The 17,981-nt window shown below is 30.5% G+C and overlaps 1 protein-coding gene and 1 pseudogene across 1 annotated transcript; both read left to right on the top strand.

The window, feature by feature from the left end:
• Positions 1,742–10,690, top strand: LOC108661997 (annotated as a pseudogene).
• On the top strand, positions 14,955–17,474 carry LOC18599301 (thioredoxin F-type, chloroplastic). The gene is made up of 3 exons (XM_018120503.1): positions 14,955–15,432; positions 16,601–16,700; positions 17,004–17,474. The coding sequence occupies exons 1-3, from the start codon at positions 15,098–15,100 to the stop codon at positions 17,136–17,138; spliced, it is 570 nt and encodes a 189-aa protein (XP_017975992.1). The 5' UTR covers positions 14,955–15,097; the 3' UTR covers positions 17,139–17,474.

Raw genomic sequence — 17,981 nt, 5'->3', positions numbered from 1 at the left:
AAAAAAAAACAAAAGACATGGTCAATGCTAGTATTAAACTCTCGCTACGCGTCGGCATTTTTTTTATTATAATTACGTTGAATAAAGACTTCGTAGATGTCCCCTAAGCTAGAATTATTAATTTTGTTAAAGTTAAAAGAATAAGACGTGGTAACAGCTATAGACATGGGGCAGCAAGGCCTAGACGTGTAAAATTTGAAACCAAGTTTAATTAGAATGACCAACAAAATTGGCTTCTTTCTTCTATTCGATCCACAAATTAAAATTGTCATTAGGCTTTACACTTTTCTGCTAAGCTTGCATCATCATTCCGCGTTTGCTAATTGCGCCTAACAATTTGTTGTAAATTACAACGTTTGGTGAGATATGTTCATTGACCATCTCAATAAGCAAGCTTGTCACTATGGATGTAAAGGGTAAGATATCCGTTAATTTTGATGTACTTGAATACTATTAAGTTATAAAGTTTGTAAACTTTATAATTATTCAGATATTTTTTAAATTTATTACCTAATTCGAATCCTAATATATATCCATTACGTTATAATTATCCGAATTCGTTTAAAAATTCGATAACATTAAAAAGATTTCATTTAACTTTTAATAAGTACCCAATTATCTGAATCCGAATTCAAACTTGTATCTATATACAATTGAATTATATTTCATAATTCACATCCATATTGGCACATTCCATATAATTCACTAATAATTAAATTTATAAAAACAAACAAATAATAAAATTACAAGTTTACAACAGTTATTTTTTAATTTAAATTTATAAAAGCAAACAAATAATAATTATATTTTAATCTTACAACCTCTCTTTAAGTATATTTAATTTACATTTATGTAAATAAAAATATATTTTTTTATAATTAATAATTTTATAAGTTATAATTTTTGTAATGTTAACATAAATAGAAAGTAAATATGTTTATTTTAAAAAATATATATATATAATAATTATATTCCTTATAAATTAACACAATATATAAAGTATATATATTAAAAGACATTACAAGTTGATAAATAGTCATACTTTCATGAATTAATTTAATTAACTCTATAAGTTTGTCATTAATTATATGAAATTAAAAACAAAAATAAGTTGCAAAACTATTTTAATCTCACAGTCTCTTTTTAAGTATATAAATATTATTGTAAGTTTAAATAAACAAAGTATTATTATAACTAATAATTTTATAAGTTATAATTTTTATAAAATACAAAATAGAAAGTAGATATATTTATATTAAAAGTATATATATAATAGTAATTATATTCTTTTTAATATGATATGATATTCATATTATTTAAATATAACTAATAATCTAATAATTTTTTAATTTAAATATATTAATGACACCACATTAATAATTTGACTAATAATCATATATCATTAATATATCTATCAATTTCTATCAAAATGAACTATTTCAAATCCAAACACCAACAAAATTTTACATAATTTAATTAAATTATCTATTATATATTATATAAAATACAATAAAATATTACAAAAATAGGTATAAGGCTTGGGTTCAGGGCAAGTACCTACCTAAACTGGAATATCAACATAATCAAGTTTGGTAATGGATATCTAATGGATGGTACTTGAATCCGTTTCAAATTCAATTATAAAATATTTTAATTTTATATAATTAAGTTAGATATCGATATTCATTGACATCCTTACTTGTTGCTTTTTCCTATATGCATTAAAAAGTTGTACATGAAAATGTCAGGTTTCACACATCTCCTTGCATCATCAGTTCCAACATGGTATGTAGTGCCATTTTCAATTGTCTTTCCCAACAAAAGGTATCAATTAAAGAGTTAATTGCACGTTTGGTATGGGGAATAGTTATGTTATTCCCCCTCTATTCCTAGCTATAGTTTTGTAACCTTGTTTGGTTTAAAAGTGGAATGAGGATTAGGAATTCCTCTGTAATCTGTATTCTTTAAAATTGGTTAAAAAGTTTGCTTTAAGTATTCTCGACTCTCCCCCTCGTTTTATCTATTCAGTAAATCATGAAATAGCTTTGAAATGTTTAATGACTAAAAGACCCTTATTATATTTACAAAATTACAACTTGATCCATATAAAATAATTTTTTTCTCTCTCTTCCTCCTTTCCCTCTTTCACTAAGTCGTTATTCCCCTCTTCTCTCAGTCGTCTTCCCCTCTTTCTCTCAGTCACTCTTCCATGGTTTAGGGTTCTGCTAGTAGCACCGCCTCTCTCATCTAACTTTCCAACTACGTTACTCTCTTCCATAATCCAGGTACTTGCTTATTATGCTATTGTTTTTTGTTGAAGGTGCTCTTATTATGCTGACTGTGATTTGGGTTTGCTGTGAAAATATTTTGGGTTTGCTGTGATTTGGGTTTGCTATGATTATGCTTAGTTTGTTACATCGGTTTTCAAATTTAGTGTTTGTTATGAAAATATTTTGGGTTTGCTGTGATTTACGCTTGAGGTGTTCATTCCCTTATAATCAAACCCATCCCTTCCATCCATTCTTCAAATCCTTCCGGCAACCACTCCTCTTTGCCTTTGTTATTCACCTTCCTTACAATCCAAATGAAATCTTGTCCAGAAACTTCAAGTCCCTTAGCAATCTCATAAAGCTGAGCAGTTGAAAACCAGGACATGCTTCCAAAACGTATATAGAGAATTGACTTGTGTTTCTTTGAGTCTAGCCATCTTAAGCATTCAACTGTGTCCTTAGATGCTGCATTTCCTCATTGTGCTTTATGAAGATGTGTTTTGAGAATTAATCTAATCGATGAAAGATAAAATTGTAGTCAATTAATCGAATTTGATCAAGTAATCCAATTATAATAATTAACCGATGGAAGAAACATTTTAGGATATTAATATATAAATATATATTATAACAATATAATATGTTTATATTATTTTGTATGTTATAACTTGTAGATGGTTTAAATAAAAATCAATTAATTCAGTTAATTGAACAAAATTTATAATTAAAAACAACCGAATTGATTGATTTAACCATATTTATTTTTGAATTAATCATACTGTTTTAATTGAAAGTTACTCACTGCTCCTTTGTATTAGTATGCATTACTTTAATTTCAGTTTACAATATATTTTATCGATTTTATTTTTTTAATCACATTATTAGTTTAATCTTTTAGGATATTCAATATTGTTGGTGGTTGATTTCTCATACTTTATGATACTATATAGCACCACTACATACTAATACTTATTATGTTAGTGTCAGTTGTTTAATTTTTAATATATCTTGAAATGAAAAACATTTTTCTAATTTAACAAAAAAAGAAAAAATAAGATTTTTTACATTAAATTTGAAGTAGATTTACTTAAAAAGTCTTTAAACTTCATATATTTTACTTAAAACATTTTATCCTTTCAATTTGAAGGAAAGATAATTTTTCAAATTTCAATTATGAATAGTGAAATTCTTCCATTAATAGATTATTAGAATATTAAGCTAGCTACCATGCCAAAACTAGCCCTGTCAATATGGGCCAGCCCGGCCCTAGCCCTTGTGGGTTGAAAAAATATAGACCGGATCAGGCCAACCCATTTGTTATATGGGCTGTGAAATCCTTAACCCAGCCCACCCCTTGCTAACCCATGGGTTGGGTTGGGCCAGCCCATTTCTTTTTTTTCAAAAAAAAAAATCATTTTTATAATTTTAGTTAATAAATTTTTCATTAATAAAATTATTTTATGATTTAATTCATAAATTAAAACTATTAATTTGACAAGTAAAGATTAAACACATTAAAATATATAAAATAAGTAATATTATTGAAAATTAAATTATTAATTTTATATAATTAAATATATAAAATTATTAAATTAATTAAAATTATGAATATTTTTGGCCCATAGGGCTGGCCCGCCCCAACCCACCCTAGCCCATTGATTTGGTGGGCTGGCCCATTTAGGTCCGATTTAAATATAGGCCTAAATTTTCATGGCCTAGCTCACCCCATATTAAATGAAAAATGAGTTGGCTTAATGGGCCAGACCCATTTTGACAAGTATAGCTAAAACTATGTTTTGGACATTCTGTTCATGTTAACTAATCAATCTTTTAGTGACATTAATAGGAGTATATAATTTCGTGTGTGTTCCGGTTGCGGAAAGAAAGTGGGCCTATGTGCCATGTCTTCCCTCTCATGACCTTATTGTACTGTTCGACATAAAATGGTTCCTGCTCTTAGAAACTGTTCATGATAACTCCATAGCTTGTAATCTCAGACTCTGCAATTAAAAAAGTGAAACTATTAAATCTATTAAATCTATTTCCCTGTTACCATTCAATGTAAAGGACTTTCTAGCTACCATGTGACTTTTATAGAAATGAGTTAACTAATTAAAATTTCATGATAAATCTAATGTTTTATTTTAATACACGGTATAATAAATTACATTACTTTTACTGTGAAATAAAAGCATCAAGTTCTTCAAGCATCCATAGAAAAAAGAACATTAGTATAAAAATTATAATTTGATTCTTTTGTTTATCATCATGTTTTTGTTCCCAACTGTAGAGCTCCATTCATAAGGACAAATTATTGTTGTGGGATTGGTACAACTAATTCTTTTATGCTTGGTGACCGTTAATCACATTAAAAAATTTCCACATACTGTAGACACTAAATCATAAACGAAAAATAAAAAAAATGATAAAAATTAAAATAAAGAAGAAATGAAAAAAAAGGGAGAGAGGTACGACTAGCAAGGTGCGAACGCACCCTGCCAGGCACCTCCCTCACCTTGCCAGACGCGAAAAATTCGCGTCTGGCAAGGTAGTGGAGCGTGCCCCCTCCAGAGCCCAAAAATCGGGTATAAAGGAGGGGACACTGAAGCATTCGGGGGGGAAAAGAAAAAAAAAGATCTGCACACCAAAAAAATTTTCCAGATTTCAAGAGGAAAGAGGGAGAAGCCAGAAACAAAAAAAAAGGGGAAGAAAGAAAGAGGGCAAGGGGCTTTTTCTTAGTGCCGCCGGTTTGGGTGAGTGAGGAAGGGGGAGATCTTGGGTGAGAGAGCAAAAGGAGATCTTGGGTGAGAGAGCAAAAAGAGATTTTGGGTGAGAAAGCAAAAAAAGAAACGGGTGGAGAGGAAGAGAAGTAGCTGGGCACTAGAGAGAGAAAAGGGAGGAAAAAGTGAAGAAATGATAAAAAATAATGGGGTTTCTTAAAGTGTATTATAGGTAGACCTCCCATTTCCCACCCCAAATGGCATATTTTGGAAGAATAAAATTTGCTGTCTTGATTGGAGTGGGCTGTAGATTTGGGGGAGCTTAGAAAGGTAAAATATTTATCATTTCTCTTAAATTTTTATGGCTTGAGTTGGTTCATTTTATTTATTTGTAGGACTATTGTTTAATCATTTAAGATTAATACTTCAATGTAATGTTCTAAAATCCTTAGGTTTTATTTTTGAGATTTAAGAAAGTAATACAAATAAAGGAATATATAAATATAAAAATTTTTACATAAGAAAAGGATTCAAATGTAAGAAAATATTTATTAGAGGTATTGAAACTTAGGAAAATAAAGCACATAGCAAAAAAATAATAAATTGCTAAATAAAATATGTTTATAGTGATAGATCTAGAGATCTAAATATAAAATATAAAAATATAAATGAATGAAATAGATGATAGGCAAAAAAAATATATAAAGGTTAAGTTAAGTAAAAATTGGAGACTATTGAGACATTGGTGAGGTATTCTTGGGTAAAACCATGTAAGGAGCATATAAAATATGTTTATACATTAGATTATAAAAATATATTTAGTGAATGAGAATAAACAAGGAAGAAACATTTTATGTTAAATAAAAAAATATATAGTTGAGCTAGTCAAATAATTATAATAAGATAGGTATTAGAATTGACCTTGGAAAAATTGAATCTTAAGACACAATAATATTAAATAAGTTAAGTAAACAATGCCGATGATGGGATAATCGATCGGGATGCGAGAAGTCGCAATCCCGAGCTTATGTTCCCTAGGCTCGGAATCCGAATCAAGGCTCCACCAGTACGATGGGAGGGCCTCGATTTCAAGATTCCGAAATTCTTAATAAATAAAGAGTTTGATGATACAAAAAATTACTCGATAAAAATAATAAATAAATAATAAATGATAAAAAAAAGAGATAAAATAATAACAATTTAAACATATAATAAATAATTAATTTGAAAATACAATATACATGACATTAAATAAATAAAAATAAATAAATATATAATAGTAAAAAATAACTAAATCAGAATTAAACATTGAGTATTAAGTGGCATAAAGAAACGTGAAGATAAAGATAAAAAAAATAATAAATAAGATCTTAGGCATTAGGTTTGAATAAAAGATTGCTTATGGAAAATATAATAAAAAAAATATAAAAATATATAAAATAAAAGTAGTATAATAAAAAATATATAATTTTTGTTCACTAAAATAACATAGAATCATAAGCAATTTGTCTAAGTATAAATGGAAAACATAAGAACTTAGAACAAAAAATGTAAAGTATAAAAAAAAAATAATAAGAAATAAGAATAGAAAATATGATAATAAAATATATAATAAAATAAAAATAATTAATAATAACAAAAAAACATAGATAATTGCATTAGCATGGCATGTATGTATTGCATCATACATATCATTGCATATAAATATTTCTGTTTCCGAGTTTAAGCCCCGATGATGGGATCTTTCGGGGATCCTGCGAAGGCGGGTATTTCTCGAAAAGTTCCTTAGGTGAAAAGATGTCCTCGGGTCCCACCAGTATGATGGGAGGGCTCGAGAACCATCTTTAATAAAAGGCTTTTGCCCGAATTGGGTTCATTATGCACAAAAATATTATTTTAAAAAGAAAACGTACGATGACCCCGATGACGGGAATTATTCGTCGAATTTGCGAAGGCGAGTTTCTCGGATAATTCCCTAGGTGAGAGAATATCCCGAGTCCCACCAGTATGATGGGCGGATTCGGAAAATATCCTCGATAAAAGGTTATTTGTCCGGCATTTTTATCTCACGCCATGCATTTCATCTCGCCACCCATTTGCATTCCATTTTAGGTTAAATAGGAGATAAAATAAAAAATAATAATTAAGGAAATCTAGTGAAATTAAAAATTAAAGCCCAATAGGATAATCTAAAAATGGTACCGTTCATGGAATGGGCGTCCGAGGGGTGCTAATCCTTCCCCGGGCGTAACCGTACTCCCGAACCTAGATCCAGAAAATTGTAGACCGGTTTAAGGTTCTTTTCGGTGGGCTTAAAATTAATTTAAGTTTTCATCAATTAGAATCGAGTCAATAGGTGGCCAATCACACCTAGTAAAAAAAGATTGGTGGCGACTCCTAGTTTAATTTTTAGTGAGTTTTCACATTCACGTCTAGCGGTCGGGTTCCCGGACCCGCACGTTACGACACATACACCCCCCACCCCTATTTTTCCTTGCAATTTACTAAAAATAGAACATTATACACTAAACTACCAGAACCAGCCACCCTTCTTTTTCCCTGTCTGTCTCTCTAACCCAGTCGCACCACCTTTCACAATTTTACCATATGGCTTACTTATAGGGCTGAAATGTGCTATTGATGTCACTTACCTTTTTTGTTACCATATAGCTTTAATATTTTTTGTACATAATAAAATATATTAGAATATTTATTTTTTACAGTCATGGTTCGTTTGTATTTGAGAAGAGATGCTAAACGACGAAAAAGACTATTAGCTATGTTTAAATTTTATATGGAGATTTGTCGTGCTGTTAGTTCATTCTTGACTATATTATCTGCAGCGTCGACTTTATGTACTTATAGGCCAAGAGTAAGATCTTATGCATTAGATTTTGCTGCAAATCGAGAATATGTGAGGTGACTTGTATATGATAATGATATTTCATGTATTTCACAAATTATGATGAATAGGGAAGCCTTTTTTCAATTATGTGAAATGTTAAAAAGCATTGGAAGGTTGAAGTCAACAAAGAACATGCTTGTAGATAAGCAAGTAGCAATATTCTTACATATTATTACTCATCATGTTAAGAATCGAGTAATTAGTTTAAATTTTAAAAGGTCGGGTGAGACAATTAGTTGGCACTTTCATAATGTTTTAAATGCAATGTTGAAATTACAAGAACATTTGTTTAAAAAACCTGAGCTCATTCCAACAAACTCAACAGACAATCAATGGAAGTGGTTTAAGGTAGATTATTGATCTTATTACTTTTTGTAACTATATATAGACAAGATATTAATAGGTTTACTTATAAGTAATTCATTACATTGGATCTGTATAATTGTTTAGGTGCTCTAGATGGGACATACATCAGGGTTAAGGTGCCAAGTGCAGATAAACCTAGATGTCGCACTTGTAAAGGGGATATGTTAGGTGTATGTATACTTGACATGTAATTTGTCTTTGTTCTTCTTGGTTGGGAAGGGTCTGTAGTTGATGGCAGAGTTCTTCGAGATGTACTAAGGAGAACAAATGAACTTAAAGTGCCTCATGGTAAGCTTTCCTATGATAATGGGAAGGTATAATAAATTATGTACTATATGATTATTCTAATTAAATAAATAAATAACTTATTTAGTTTGTTTTATATAGGTTATTACTATCTAGTTAATGCGGGCTATACAAATTGTGAGGGTTTTCTTACACCTTTTAGGAGTCAACAATATCATTTGAATGAATGGCGTCAAAGCCATGAACCAAGCAGTCTTGAAGAATTTTTTAATATGAAACATGTTGTTGCTCGTAATGTTATAGAGAGGTGTTTTGGATTGTTGAAAATGAGGTGGGGTATCCTTAGGAGTCCATCATTTTATCCAATTAGGATACATAATCAGATTATTATAGCTTGTTGTTTGCTTCATAATTTTATTAGGAGGGAGATGAGTTTTGATCCTATTGAAGTGGATTTAGGGGAATATATTAAAATCAACACAGCAATTGATAAGGATTTTATAAGTACTATTGATTCTATTGATGTTTGGGGTAATTTGAGAATGGAATTAGCAAATCAGATGTTCAATGAATGGCAAACATCTAGGCAAAATGATGATTGACATTTGTTAGGTATGTTGTTATTGAAGGACTGTTTTAGTGTTTCTTTCCTTTGTCAATACAAGTTGTGCTTTTTTCTAATTTGTTTTTGGTGTCTTAATGTTTTGTCAATTGTTGTTGTTAATTGTTGTTTATATTGTACTTTTTATCATGTGAATAAAGTTTGACAAGTTTTAATATATTATTGAATATATCTCTTGATTTTTTATTTTTTTAGCATTATAATTAATTTTTTATAATTAAATATTTGGTGTATGGTAGAAAACAATATCCACATCTTCAGTCCTAGCTACTCAAAGTTCAAAGGGAACCAAAAGAAAATGGAATTAGCATGAAGATGTTGCACTTGTTTCAGCTTTGATTGATTTGTACGATATAGGAAAATACAATGCTGACAGTGGTTTTAGAGGGGGTTATTTGTTAGAACTTGAAAATATGCTTGCAACAGAATTACTAGATGCAAACTTGAAGGTGAAGCCCCACATAGAGTCTAGAATAAAGACTTTGAAAAAAGAATGGGCTATTATATATGATATAGTGCAAGGAACACATACTAGTTGATTTGGGTGGGATGATCAAAGAAACATGGTTGTTGCTGATGATCCTGTATGAGAATCTTATATACAGGTAAGTTTTTGGGTTGAACTTATTTAAGTATTTTCATAGTAGTTTCTTAATAATAATATAACTAATAGTCATTTTTTTTTATTATTAGAGTCACAAGGAGGCTGCCCCTTTTAGAAGAAAGAGTTTTCCTTTCTTCAATGAGCTTAGTCTTATTTATGCAAGAGATCGTGCAACAGGGAAAGATGCACAAACTGCAGCAGATATCCTAGAAGAAATGTAGGACTGTAATGATACAATAAATGTGGAAACTGAAGGTGAAAACCTAGTTGGATATAGTTTGACGATGAGAATTTCTCCAATATTCAACCTCAAACATCAGCTCCTAGAAGTGAAACAACTTCAGCAAGGAATAGGAAAATGCTAAATGAGACAGGTGATCCCATTACATTCGAATCAATTATTACTACTGCCACCATATTGGGTGAAAACATAAAAGAGGCTGGAATTGAGTTTAGCAAAAGTGTTGGGGTAGAGGTGAACATCCAACAAAAGGCTTAAGAGTTGGATGGAATTTTAAGTCAAGTAGAGGAATTGACAGTGACGAAAAGGGTTTTTGCTTCAATTAAACTTCCTGAATCTTTGACTTTTATGTTTGTGTTTTTTAGTATTGATCATGACCGAAGACTTGAATGGTTGAGGACATTTTTTACTGACCGTTGAGCTTGGATGGCTCTGAAACTTTTTGTGAAGGTAAGTTCCTAATATTGTAAGTTTTTGGCACTTCTGGTTGATGTTGATACTAATTATGAGGTTCATTAACAAGTCTAAACCTTTTTGAGTTTACCGTTGTGTTGCTGGTTGTATAATGGTGATGTTATTGTAGCTACTTTAATGGTTTTATGCATGTTGTAAGTTGGTGTAATAGGATGAATATTCATCCATTACTTTCAAGGTTAGTGTATTTTTGTAAACTAGACCTTGGCTTTTGATTATATGTAATAATATTTTCATGTAAAGAGATTTATAGTATGACAAGACTCTTTTATTATTTATTGCTTTCCATGCTAATATGCACTAGTTATGCTTGTAAATTGTCATTTTCTTCTCAGAGATGGAATGCTTATCTAAATTGAAAGACATGTTTTTTCTCTCTTTCGCATTTATGTTTCCTCAGCACCACATACTTGGTTTAAAGAAATGATATTTTTTTAAGGTAATATGAATTTTTATTTAATATATCAAAGACCATAATTTACATTTTTTGTTAGGAAAAAATTTAAGACTATCTTTCTAATTTTAAAGATATGATTTTTTATTTAATATATAAAAAACATGATTTTCTACTTCTACTTGTTTTTTCATTTTTTTCCCAAATATTTACTCTCCAATATTTTGTCTATGGAATATTTTGAAAATGATTCATAATATGTGAAGAATTGACTAAAATAAACATTTATACACAAAATTTAATTGAGTATGATGGAAAAAATATAATATAATTAAATTATATTTTAGAATAATTATCCATTTATAAAAATATGTGTGTAAATTATAATTATTTTTAACAATTAGGGTAAAATATAATTATGATGGATAATTGTCTTTTGGGATAAATATGTATTTAAATTATAATAAGGATAATTTTATTTTTGTATGAACATAAATGTTAATATGATCAAGGTTATTTTTGTCTTTTTATCACCTATTCCTTTCTTATTCCAATCTTATTTCTACCAACCAAACACTGCAATAAGTCATAATAGCAATTCCTACTCTATTCCATTCACTATACCAATAAAAGTAATAACTATTCTATTCTATTTCTACTTTATTCTATTTTCACAGAATAACTATTCTATTATTATATATTCCGCGAACCAAACGTGCCAAGTTTCTTCAATTTGATGAATTTCTTCATACGTCATTCTGCTAAACATGCATGCTTGTCACTTCTTTCCATTGGTTGAATAAAAAAATCTTTGAATTAAAGAGCTGTAGGTGATGACATCTTGTTTAAAGCCTTTTGCAAATCATTAATCTTAAAAACTCAAATGCCTTTACTATTTTTCCTTCCTTGTATAAAATGTATATCATGCAATTAAAAGTGGTAACATTACCTTGCATGTCTTTGTTAACTGGACTTGCATAAGGTGCGCATAACAAAATTATAAGTCACAACATTAAGCTTTGAGTCCTTAATTCAAAAATGGAATTAAATCTTCTCATCTGACATAGAGAATCGAAGGTACACATATTTGGAGAAATTCCCCTATCATCCATTTCACTTAATAAGCTTCTGGCATCATCCATCACTCTTGAATGCTGCATAATCCATCAAATAATGTAGTGTAAGTAACATTAGGCTCGATACTCAAATCTAGAATATCTAGGAAGATAATCAAAGCCTAATTTATGCTTCTTGTTCTCAAGAGTGTCGTTGATTTATTCAGTCAGCTTTGAACTTGGGGGAAATCATGCGGGTCGAATTTATTTGTCTTTCTATCTTTTGATAGTTTTCTTCTTATCTAATGTTAAAGGTTTTTCCTTTTCTTTTTGGCAAGATAAGGTAAAAAATCTTATTAAGTTAAAAAGGAAAGAAAATCGCATAACCAGTGTTTTATTTTAGCATTTTGCTATATAAATGAGAAGATAGATCAATCATGTGGCTCCGTTGAAGAGTGACATACTCTTCTTATCTAGTGCTACAAATTTCATATCAGTAAGAGATAGGGTAAATTTTGGATATATAAATATGAGCTTTCCTTCACGTATCAAACATATCTTTTGGATTGAAAACATGAACCCATGACATGTGGTACTATAACATATTCAAATCTTCACTAATATGGGATCTCTATTAGAGACACAAAGGTTGAGATAAACTTGAACTAGTGTAAGGTCTCTTTTTTTTTTATGGGCAAAGTGCAATGAACTAGTGTAAGAGTCCCTTTCTATGGGTAAAATGCAACGAACTAGTGTAAGGGTCCCTTTTCTCTATAAATATGGTAGAATGTTAGTATAAGGGCCTTGTTCTCTACGGATGTGATAAAATGTCATATATCTCACATCAATAAGAGATGAGGGAGATATCGGATGTATAAACATGAGCTTTTCTTCACCTATTAAGCATGCTTTTTTAGTTAAAAACGTAAACCTGTGACACCTAGCTTCAACCTCTTGACCTTCAAGACTTTGAATTATTTAATATGTTGGTGAATGCAAGTCCAGGAATAAAAGGTAAGCCCCAATGGCATACATTAATTACTAGATTTATGCACCTATTTCATGGATGGTTAAGAAGAAATGGATGGTTACTTTTTTTTTTTCCAAATAAAGAGAGGTAATTTTTTGAAGTGCAAGTAGAACAAAATAAAAGTGAGACTCACTTCTCAGTTGTGAAATAAAAAAGTCAGAAAGAACAAATTAATTCTTTTCTATATGTTTTCATATAATTTTTGTAAGTTTTTATATTAACCTATGACACTAAATTCAATCAAGTTCTAATATACTATAAAATGGTTATTATCCCAAAAGTTTTGAAATCTAAACAACTCAAATGACCTTTAAATTTAAAATAAATTATTATAAAAATATTTTTTGTTGCTTATGTGAGACTTTCCTTAGACTTAATGTACTCATGATTCATAAATTAAAAGGTAAAACACGCTAACTCTTCAACTTTTGACCATAATGATACGTGGATCCATTATTTTTTAAAATGAACACTTTGTACTAAATGAATATTTTTACTAGACAAACAAGTCTTGTCATTAGTTAATTGTTAATGTTTTCGTTAGTTTGATGACGTGGTAATATTTTTAAGATAATTTTGTCATTCATTAATTTTAAAAATTAATGCTATAAAAACTGTCTTTCTTTTTTAAAATTATTTTCTCTTTTACAAAATTTTTTTCTCTCTTTTACAATAAAAATGCTCCCAACTGGCCATCTCGCAACCACAATGTAATCTTGGGGAGTGCATCAAGAAAGTACCAGATTTGCTACTCCTTGATCAAGGGAGCACCAGATTTGGTGTTCCTACGAGGAGTGCATCCAAAGAGTACCAAATCGGCTACTCTTTAATCAAGGGAGCAACAAATATGGTGCTTTCCATCTAGTGCTCCTTAAGGAAGCGAGAGATCTAGAGTGTGCGATTAGATCTCGCATTCTTCTGGAGAGATTTGGCTGTGAAATGTCAAATCCGACTATGAGGTGATCGATCGATGTAAAGAATATAATCAGTCGATAAGAAAAGAAAAAGTAAAAAAAAAAAAAATATTTTAAATATTGCATGTTTAAATATTAATGTCGTTTATATGTTTAGGATTGGAATATTCATTTTAAAAATTAATGAACTCACTCATGTGTAATTATGATAAAAAATTAAGAAATCAATCCCAATTTCTAGGTTTCATATGCTCATGTTTGCGAGTGCCATCCTCCAAAAGAAAAGAAAAGAAAAAACAAATTTAAAGGGTTGGGCAAAGAAAAATAAGGCCTAGGCCTAAAGAATTGAGGAGACCGCTGATCCCATCTTTTGGCAGCAAATTTTAGCTCCATTGGGCATTGAAGTTATTGGGCCAATGCAACCCAGCTTTACTTTGACCTGACCAGAAGACGGAATTAAGCCCTTAATGAACTTAATGAATCATGATATTTTTTTATCAAAAATTTTAATAAAAGCATCTATTTAATGAAAAATATTAATTTTTAAAATCATATGAAATTTGTCTATTCCATTTATTCGACAAGATTTGTTAATTATTGGATTTGAATTTTTAATTTTCTTAATCCAAAGTTTCAGATATAATTAACCCCTTAATATGCATTTGCACATTTATTTATTTGTTGCATGAATTTTTTTGGTGAGTATTTAAGTAGATAATTATTTTAAAACTATGTTTTCTTAGACACGTAAGACTCGGATAAGACACATTCTTTCAAGATTTTTTCTCCTGAAAAAAAAAAACTGGAAAAACCACTCATTCTCTCATTTATGTGGCCGATGTAAGCTTGGACCCCCAAAATCAACCGAATTGACCAAAACACCCCAACTGTTACAGTCTTCACAAGTTCGAGTTAAATTTCCCAAGTCCAATATCGTCTTTTCACCCCCCAAAAATGTAGTCCTCACCGGTCCCCATCTTTCCACAGCCTCGCCTCCTCCTCTCCCAAATCCTACACCTCTCATTATCCGCGCCAAAAGTTTCTCCATCTGACTAAAATACCTTGAGATATTCCACACGAATTCTCAATTTACAAGGTTAAAATCGTCTTTCTACACCAACATACAAAGAACAATTTCCGTCTTTCTATATGAATTCACTCAGTCCCCCTTCCTCTCTGCAACTCATTGCTTTCTCCAACCAAAGGAAATTTATTTTGACATTTATTTTTGTCCTAATTATTATAATTTCTCAAAAATGTCGCTTCTCCAATTTTCCTTGTCTCCTCCGTCAACCATTCGTTCCTCGCCGTCACTATCATGCACCGCGGCACACCCGCTCGCCGCCTCCTGTAGAGCTTCTTCCGCTTGGAAATCCTGCTTCTTATTAGAATCGTCGTCGTCAAAGACCGTTAAAGCCATGTCGAACGTCAACAATAATGGAAGGAACGGCGCCGTTGTAAAGGTGAGGTCAAGCTTGGACACGGCGGGAGCAAAGGTGGGACAGGTGAAGGAGGTTACAAAGGACACCTTCTGGCCCATCGTCAACGCCGCCGGGGATAAAACCGTCGTTCTCGATATGTACACTCAATGGTACGTATAAGGGTAGACGTAACTATGCTGTTTCAATTTACTTGTACGTATATATACGGTGTACACACGTATTCTGTTAGTTCGTTAGTGTGAGGTAAGAGTTTAGTTAAGGCTAACTTTTGTTCTTATTTTTGTTTTTAATCTAAATTTGGAAACTTGTTTTTTGCTGTACTAATATTTAACAAAATTAATATGCATTCATTAAATTAAAAAGTTTCATTCTGGTCCTTAACTTGAACTCAATTCTTTTTTATTTAAATTCTAAACCTCTTTAAATAGTTTTAATTCAAATCATTTATTGGTTAATTCCATTATAAGTTGACGGAATTGTTTATGTCATTATGTGAAAGATTATATTTTGGACATATGAACAGTTTTCTATTTAACTTGTCTTTTGGTGCAAGGGATACATGCATGCACCATTGAAACCATATGCTTAGTTTGGAGCAATGAATTTCACTCCTAAAAGTAATGGAGAGTAGATTTCATGCTTTGTTAAGTTGTAAAATGTATCAACTGTGACATGCTTTTTGGAATTAAGATTTGATTTTAATAAACTGATCAGTGAGTTTTAATCTTCAAGTAATTGATTAAGATCTAATAACAAGCTGGAAATTGGATTAAATGAATGGAAGTGATGACAGAAGGATGTTTGAGTTGCCATAGCAAAGTGGTTATATAGCAACTGAAAATTAGTAAAGTTAACATGTTTCTTAGGCTGAAGAAGTGAGGAAATTTTTGGTGTCTGAACATACTTTTTTGGTAGCATAGGGTGTTAAATTGTGTGGAATGGAAAAAAAATAATCAATGTGATCATTCCCAAAGACTAGTTGAGTCGATATATAGATCATGATGCTATAATCAGAAGATTTAGGTTAAGATAAAAGCCTATAGTTAAAATGGAAAAAAGAAACAATATTTGAGCCATAACATACCCAAATAGATGGTTGGGTTTCAAGCATTGGAAAAAACTAGCTTTGGGTTGTATCAGTTCTAAATTTAAAAATTTTCAATGGTCATTCCTCCTTATCATGTTTGGTACATAGAGTTTTCTCTCCTAAGCTTCTTGAATATTGTTTGCTCTTTTGTTTATTTATTTACTAAAAAGATCCATTTCTAACGTCTTTATGCATCGAATTTAATTATATAACTTTTTTGAATGTTTTAGGTGTGGTCCTTGCAAGGTGATTGCTCCCAAGTTTCAAGAATTGTCTGAGAAATACCTTGATGTTGTCTTTCTAAAGCTTGATTGCAATCAAGACAACAAGGTTCGCATTAATATATAATTCCAGTTCCATTAGTTAGCTCAACTGTGTTAGGATGTGTAAGTTATGTGGGTTTAGGTGAATTAGCAACCATATAGTGCTTCAAAGGTAGACTATGTTCCTGTCATAGCTCTTCTATACGGTACCAAAATTGTGGACTTGTAGTCATTTGGTTGTGCACATAGCATAACTTCACAGATGCATACAAGCATCAACTTATTTGTACTCATCCCGAATGCACACAAACACACTCTAAGCAACATTTCTCCGGCCATCTCTCATGATGGATTTTGTAATGATTGGCAGCCATTGGCAAAAGAGCTCGGCATAAGGGTGGTTCCCACTTTCAAGATTCTGAAGCACAACAAGATTGTAAAGGAGGTCAAAGGGGCGAAATTTGATGACTTAGTGCTTGCTATTGAGACCGTTAGATCCAGCTGACTGTCTTCCTCTTCTTTCCCCTATAAAATACTCCCAACGAAAAGAACAATACCTGCTTTGAAATAACTATTGTACTTGTATATATGTATCCATGCCTTGTTGCTGCCCAAATAGGTTTCAAATGGAAGGGGGAACACCGGATGCCTGTAACCGAAACCTGCTTCAGATAAGCGAATGGGGTAGGATACATTACCTTCTTATTTCAGTTTATTGGAAGAGAACATGTAAATGTGAAGTAATTGTGAATAACTATCAAGAAACTATCAGCTTGATAGCATTTTGTTCCTGTTGGTAGCATAAGATTTCTAGTATAAGGTTTGGTGATTTTTCATAGCATTTTCCTATTGTTCATTGCAGTGATTCTTAAGTGCCTCACGTGTCCTGTATTCACTTCCAGTATAGAAAAATGTAACCATAGTGCACATTAGACATATAGTAACGATAAACAAATATAAAATGTGCTGTTAAATTTTCATACCTCATTATAGAAAGAGCGGAAATTTTTTATTTAAACCAAAATAATCGATAAAATAGATTGATTTCAATTAATTTGATTTGAATTCTTTTTAAATATCGGTATTAATTTAAGACATACAATATATTTAGTTATTTCGATCCCTTTTTAATATTCAAAATTTATAATCAAATTGGTTGAGAAATTGACAATTAATCATATATTTTAAACTATATTATATAAATATTATGAATATGTTATATATAAATATAATATTGGTATAGATATTATTAATATTTTAAAAATATAATATTAAAAAATCACCTGATATAATATAAAAATAAAATTTCATTATTTTCAATTTTGTACTATAATTTAGATTAATTTCA

This window comes from Theobroma cacao, chromosome 5 (assembly GCF_000208745.1).
Source record: "Theobroma cacao cultivar B97-61/B2 chromosome 5, Criollo_cocoa_genome_V2, whole genome shotgun sequence".
Taxonomy (NCBI): Eukaryota; Viridiplantae; Streptophyta; class Magnoliopsida; order Malvales; family Malvaceae; genus Theobroma; species Theobroma cacao.
Note: the sequence above shows the minus strand (reverse complement) of the source record. Positions and strands in the feature narration are given on the sequence as shown.